General features: G+C 34.1%; 1 protein-coding gene across 1 annotated transcript; it reads right to left on the reverse strand.

Annotated features, from left to right (window-relative positions):
* Positions 1-5491: 5491 nt before the first annotated feature.
* Positions 5492-6764, reverse strand: LOC110104154 (probable aquaporin TIP4-3). The gene is made up of 2 exons (XM_020833141.2): positions 6562-6764; positions 5492-5944 (listed from the first exon to the last, which is right to left on the reverse strand). Exons 1-2 carry the CDS (start codon positions 6689-6691, stop codon positions 5631-5633), a joined length of 444 nt encoding a protein of 147 aa, XP_020688800.1. The 5' UTR covers positions 6692-6764; the 3' UTR covers positions 5492-5630.
* Between the last annotated feature and the right edge of the window lie 278 nt (positions 6765-7042).

The raw sequence follows: 7042 nt of genomic DNA on the forward strand, positions 1-7042 counted from the left end.
TAGGAGAAAAATCATTGATGCACCTAATGAATGCTGGAAATTAAGAAAAATTAGTGGTGAATATTGATGCATACATGTTCATTTATTTGGCTCTTTCAACCTTCATATCATATTAATTTCCTGACACCAACAAGTATGTATTTATTTCTCTATTATAATCAACAACTATTATTGTTATTTAACTAAATAATGTATAATTACAAACAGATAAATATTATCGATCTTGTGGATAGAGCATACCCGATGCAACAAGAGTTTTTGAAAACATTTCCTGATATTAAGTATCATATTCCTGATTTTCAAAGAGGAAGTCAAAATATACGTGGAAGAAAAGAAACATTTAACAAGCATTGCTTTATGTATAACAACTATACAAATTAGCTTTATGTACATCAACTTCACAACCTGCTTTAACGACAGTTGCAACCGTCCCAAATGGACCTTTAGAAGGTAATACATCATATAAATGAACTCATTATACTAAAAGAATTAAAATTTGCATGCTTAACATATTCAAAGTAAATGAATATTCATAAGATCTAATTTCATAATCTTATATCTAATACAAATTTTGGTGATTAACTTCTGACATTTTATAATAAATATTTTTTTTTTTCTAATAATGAATATGCACTTATAATATTTATTAATTTGTACTTATTACATATTCTTTATCATGTTGAGGATGAAAGCTCATAAAATATTTTTTTTGGGATGATTTTGTTGACCTTTAAAAAGTTTTCACAATGGAAGTGACATGAATAATGCTAGATTGCACTTTGGTTGTTGTGTCAAAGAGGGCCCATATTGATGCCTCTATGAGAGATGATTGTTAGAGATCTTGAAATTTCACCATAGAATTTTCCCTATAACCCTCAACCTAAAATAATCATAAATCTACCTAGCAACTCTAATGTCTACTAATTTGAGCATAATTCAATCCTACGCTACACAATCAAACCATAATCTAGTCTAATATAACTAATCAACTTTTAATTAATCTAGTGATAGCCTCACAAAAATGGGTGGCATAAGTGTTGATGACTCAGAGACATTCTATACATGGAGGAAATCCTTCAGTTCATACTTATATTTTTTATTCTAATTAATGAATAAATGCTCCTCCCACATTTCTATTGCCTCTTTTGTTTATGAGTGATTTCAATGCATATATGTGAGTAAAAATTTTAAAATTCACGTCTACACAAAAAAATGCACGGGAATCCACCCCGATATGAAAAATATGATTGTGAAATACACATTTCCCAGAGATGCATAGCGATGACTCACAATTGTAGGATGATCACCCAACACTTAAAGATATAGCTAAGAGAACTCGCTCGTGGGAGTCAATTGATAAAAAATCACCCGAGGTGCATCAGTAATTTGCCTCTAACTTTGGGCGAGCTCCAATGAGCTGGGAACTAAATTAGCCCACTTTAGATGTTGGACTCCATAATAATCGTCTTTGATTGATTGATATGGGAACTAGTTTAGTTCTCATCCAGACTCAAGCTAAAAAATAAATATGACTACTCCTTATAAGAGAGTTGAGGCCCTAGGTACAATGAAAGGCAGGCGAGCCAAATCCCCTAGGAGAAAGAAAGTCATTACTGAAGTGATGTGTATTCTTTATTTCTTACGAAGTAGCTTTGTTGAGTCCTGTTTATATTCCTATAACTTATTTTGGCAAGCTAGATAAAAGGAAAAAAGGGAAAGAAAAGAATGAGAAAAAAAAAACACTAATAACCTACTCTCTACCCACTAATGTAGATTAATCATACTCCTGCAATTAAATGACCAAGCCATTATAGATAAGATCCGAAATAAGTTGCATGAGATCCCTTATAGCCTATAAGTCCCAATAATCATACTTTAAAGGTGATAGTTAGTCCACAATGAAGTGCAAGTGAAATTATCAAGTTCCTACAAACTACAAAACCATTATGGGATCAACCCCACTTTGCGATAACTTTCGTGATGAGTAATATACAAGTCTCTTATACATGAAAAGTATTATTGATCACATAGTAATGATGATGATGAGTACACAAAAATTGTGAATATCACTGTACCCAATTATTAAATGATTTGTTCAACAACTTTTAAACATCATTTTACCTTTTTAGGAGTACTGACATTAAGTGCATGAAATATTTCAATATAAGATAATGCCAGTGTGACCCTAAATTTAAAAATTTTGTTTTTAGTTACAAGTACTTTCAATTATGTTAGGTGGAATATGTTACTTAAAAGTTTAAGGGCACAAGCATGCACATAATTGGAGTGTTGGTGTAAGTTCAATACAACAACAACAATAATAATAATATCAAGTTTTTATCCCACTATGTGGAGTGAACTATATGAATAATTTTCTCCATTGTGACCTGTTAAGGGTCAAAATCTTATTTAAGTTTAATAAAGAAGGGTCATTTCTAATATTTTCAAACAAAGTTTTTTAGGTCTACATCTACCTTTCTTGATATAAGCCAAATCTAATACATCTACTCTCCTAATCGAAGCATCGAAAAGCCTTCATTTTATATGACCAAACCATCTAAGAAGACTCTTTCTAATCTTAACTTCAAATGGAGCTACTCCAGCCTTTTCACGTATATGCTCGTGTCATATCCGATTTCTAAGAGTAAAGCCACTCATTTACATGAGTATCCTTATTTTAGCAACACTTAACTTAATATTATGCTTCTTTTTTAATAGCTAACATTTTGCACCATAAAAGCATTGCAGGTTAGATCTGTCAATATTGGACCCGACCCGAAAACCTGACCTGAACCTGACCCGAAATTTTTTGTTTTGGGTTGACCCGAACCTGAAGCGGGTCGGGTTCGGGTTCAAAAAACTGTCTCGTTTACAAAAACAGGTCGGGTTCGGGTTGACCCGAAAACTCAAGAATAACACAAAATGACCCGAAAAAGACCTTGCCCGTGTTCCCTGCCACAGGTTCCCCGCCTGTCCGCCCATCCGAATGCCCGGTCTGCCCACGTGGCCGCATGCATCAAGCCACAGCTGTTGCCCGCATGATGCGCCAGCGCCCACGTCGTATCACAACATCGCATGTCGCGCCAGCGCCTAGACGCCTACGGCTACATCGAGCCTATCGCCTCCCTAATGGCCGCTACAGCTTTGAACGTCGTTGCTAGCTGCCGGCTACCGTTGCCGAATGCCACTGCCGCTGCCCGCTGAATCTGCCGAACACCATTGCCGCAGTCGCTGCCCGATGAAGCTGCCTAAATGGGTCGGATCAGGTTGACCCGAACCCGAAGCGAGTCAGGTTCGGGTCCGAAAAATTGACTCATTTGCAAAAACGGGTCAGGTTGACCCCAATCCGAATAGTGTCGTGTCAGTTTCGGGTTCAACCCGAGCCCGACCCGTAACTCAAAATTGACACCCCTATTGCAGGTCTTACCATCGTCTTATAGAAATTTTTCTTATGTTTGAGAGGGACGTTTCTATCACACAACAAGCTAGATGCATTCCTCCTCTTCAACCATCCAACTTGAATTCTACTAATAATATCTTCCCCCGTCCATATCCCCATCACTATGAACAATACATCCAAGATATCTAAAACAAGCACTCTTATTAATGACTTTATGGCCTCAAGTCCCCCCCAACAAGATCTATAACTACTAAAATTACACTCCATATATTTAGTTTTAGATATACTCAAACAAAATTTTTAAACTCTAAGGTTGACCTCTATAATTCAAGTATACCTTCAACTCCCTCTCTAGTCTTATCATGTATACTATACATGCTTAATCTAGTTGATGTGAGTTAAATAAAGAAACTAAATTACGATTAAAAATAATGTAGTTGACTTGATTTTATATGAACTTATCAAGTATAATATACATTGTTCTATTTGCTCCAATAACTATAGAAACTTGCTATTCAATACATTATTTAAAAATTCATTTAACTCAATATAAATTTTGATAAAAATTTTATGCTGAAAATATTATATTTATATTTATAAACCATTTTTACCTCATTTTCTGAAAGATTAGCTCTTCGAAATCATCCAGCTTTGCCTTTCTTGGGATAACAGGAATGGATTAGATTTCCTGTTGTCAGCCTCATGGTAATCTGTTTAATGGCCAAGTGTTTAAGTAATGAAGTATATTAAGGTGTAAATTGAAGAACATTATGGCTAAACACTTTCAGAAATCATAACAGGAACTGAAATTAATAGCTGCGTCTGAGTTTTGAATATTATACTTGCACTGCATGAACTATAAAATGGATTCATATATAGGAGAAATTATTATATGCGGATTTCAGAAAAAGAATTGTCCATATTTTATAAGTGTAACAAATATACAATAAAAAATAAAATTGTATGTTTGTTTTATATTTACAGTGTACCCTCATAGAATCTGGATTAGTCTTCTATCTAGACTTCGCATGTAATAATCTCTCCATATACAGAGAAAAGTTTCAAATAAAACTCTTTTAATAACTTATTACACAAAAAGAGAAGGAAAAATGAACATGGTGGAAGTTGCTCGACTGGTGGCAACTTCCATGACAAGTGAAAAAATCACTCGCCAAAAGACAAATTCTTTTTTATTTTTTAAATTTTGGATGAGCAATTGGGAAGGCTTTATGGGCTCTTTTTAAGGCACCAATTCTCTTTGTTTCATTCCCTTTCATCTCATCTTTCTCTTCTTGCCTTAAGCCGCAGTTTTCTTAAGATTTCTTGTGATGAATAAGTTAGTTTGATGAAGACATTAGTGATCAGCACCTTTTCATTCTATAAAATTTCGTAAGTTTTCTTTTATTCATGTAAATTTATAAGAAGTTGAGTTGCTTAGTTTTATTTTTTTCAAATTTAAATAATGTGTGAAGTCAATGGTGGAATTGTGTATATTAAGGATTATTTGTAATCCGCCCCTCTTGAATTGTATTTTTTGCCTCTAGCAAATCTTTTTTTTTTTTTTCGTAATTTGACATTCTAAAAATTAAAAGTCTTTTCGCCTCCCGTTATTTTCATTAGATTATGTTAAACTTTTCAAACACGAACAAATAAATCTGTAAAAAATGATTACGTGTAAATAAATTATGTTTGCATTCTTATATATATTTTTTATTTTTTCATAAGTTTGCTACTTGGCCCCCCTCCCCTCTATTATGTGTGTGTCTATATATACCTACTTACTGCTTCTTAAAATAGTTTTCTAATAAAAAATTAAAATTTTTTTACTAAAAAATAAAAGTTGTCTCACATAGGTTTAGTTTGGGACTACTTTATTAATGTTTCTTAAAATACTTTTTTAATATAAAAATAAAATTTTTATATTAAAAAGCTACTTTAATAAGCAAAAGCCAACTCAAATGAAGCCTAAGATTTCGTTTGGGATGATTTTCTAATTACTCTTTAAAATAATTTTTTAGTACAAAAAAATTTTTAAACTAAATATTTTTTAACTAAAATAATGCTTTGGAAATCAATAAAATTGTTGTGATAAATGAAGCCTAAATCTTTTATTAAATTATAATTATTACTCTGCTAATTTATATATAGCACAGAATATTTTTAATTAATAAAATATTCAAATAAATTTCTGCAAGAAGGAACACTTCACATGCACTGTGGGAATGATAGATTAAACTAAAGACCTTAAATTCCAATTATTGCTAATAATCAAGAAAAAAAAAGTAATTAAACAAACCAAGCCTCCAGTTAAGAATTTGAGTAAGAAGCAGGCCAGCGCAGATCCGATCAACTGAGCTAAGATGTAGAGAAGTGACCGGAATAGCGTGATGTGACCGCCGACGGCTAGGCCAAGCGTCACCGCCGGGTTCAGATGACCGCCAGAGATGTGCAGCCCGGCCGATATCATCACCGCCACCACCAGCGCGTGCGCCAGCGCCACCGCCGTCAGCCCCATTATTGTCCCATCTCCTCCCATCACTTTCCCTACAATAATTTATTAGCTTAGAAAGTTATCTTTAGCGTAATTTGACGATCTTCTATTTGAATCAGAATTACTTACTCTGTTAAAGTAAATTTAAAAACTTTAAGGGGGTGTTTGGTACAAAATTGGATTCATTTTTAGTAAGATTTACTAAATCCTGTAAATCCGGATTTAGTAAATCCTAAGCTTGTAAATCCTGAAAAGTGTTTGGTATGAAAAATTTTAAATCTTGTTAAATCTCTGAAGCTGTTTGGCAACAGATTGTGTGCCGCATGAAGAAGTTCTGTGACTGAGCTTTAAATCCGAATATGAATGAGATTAGGATTTAGACGAATTTATCGAATTTATGCCGCAAATTCGTAAATCTTGGATTTACAGATTTGCTAGATTTACAGTGGGGCGGATTGCGTCTGACTGGATTTACGCTAAATCCTACTAAAAACTACTTACAAATCCAATACCAAATACCCCTAATAGTCAGTACAAATATATATATATATATATTTGAGGAATATTTTGACACAGTTTCTCTCCTAAAAATAGCACTTCGGGAAATTAAATAGACTGTTGATCTCTACTGTTTGTTGGACCCTGAGAGAGGTAAGTAGAAAATATGTACCGGCGGCCATGGAGGAGCCAACACCGGCGAAGACGAAGAGGAAGGTGAGGATGATCTCGGCAGTAACGGCCCTGATACAGTCGGGTTGCCGGACTTCGTGGTGGTGGCCGACGGCGATCCTCGGAGCCATTTCTGTGGATGCAAATAATTGGCTTCTCGATTCTTTTTTGGTGGATGGGCAGCATACTTTATAGATTTAAGAGGAGGGCTCTTTCGTAGAAGATCAACTAATGTGATTTTTTTTCTTAAACTTTAATATATAGATTTATTTATTTTTGGTAGTGGGCGAAGGGTGAGGAACTTACGCGCGTGCTCATGATGGCAGCAGATGGGTGTTAGAAAAAGGATAATTAAAAAATTTTGCGAGAGAAAAAAAAAAGGAGTGATTTTTTTTTTTAATTTAATTGTAAGCCAAAAAAAGTGTTGAATGTGCCTGTGATTGCCGAAAGTAGTTTGATAGTGCATGAATTATTTGTGTCAA

Source organism: Dendrobium catenatum, unplaced genomic scaffold (genome assembly GCF_001605985.2).
Source record: "Dendrobium catenatum unplaced genomic scaffold, ASM160598v2 fragScaff_scaffold_1650, whole genome shotgun sequence".
In the NCBI taxonomy this organism is placed as follows: Eukaryota; Viridiplantae; Streptophyta; class Magnoliopsida; order Asparagales; family Orchidaceae; genus Dendrobium; species Dendrobium catenatum.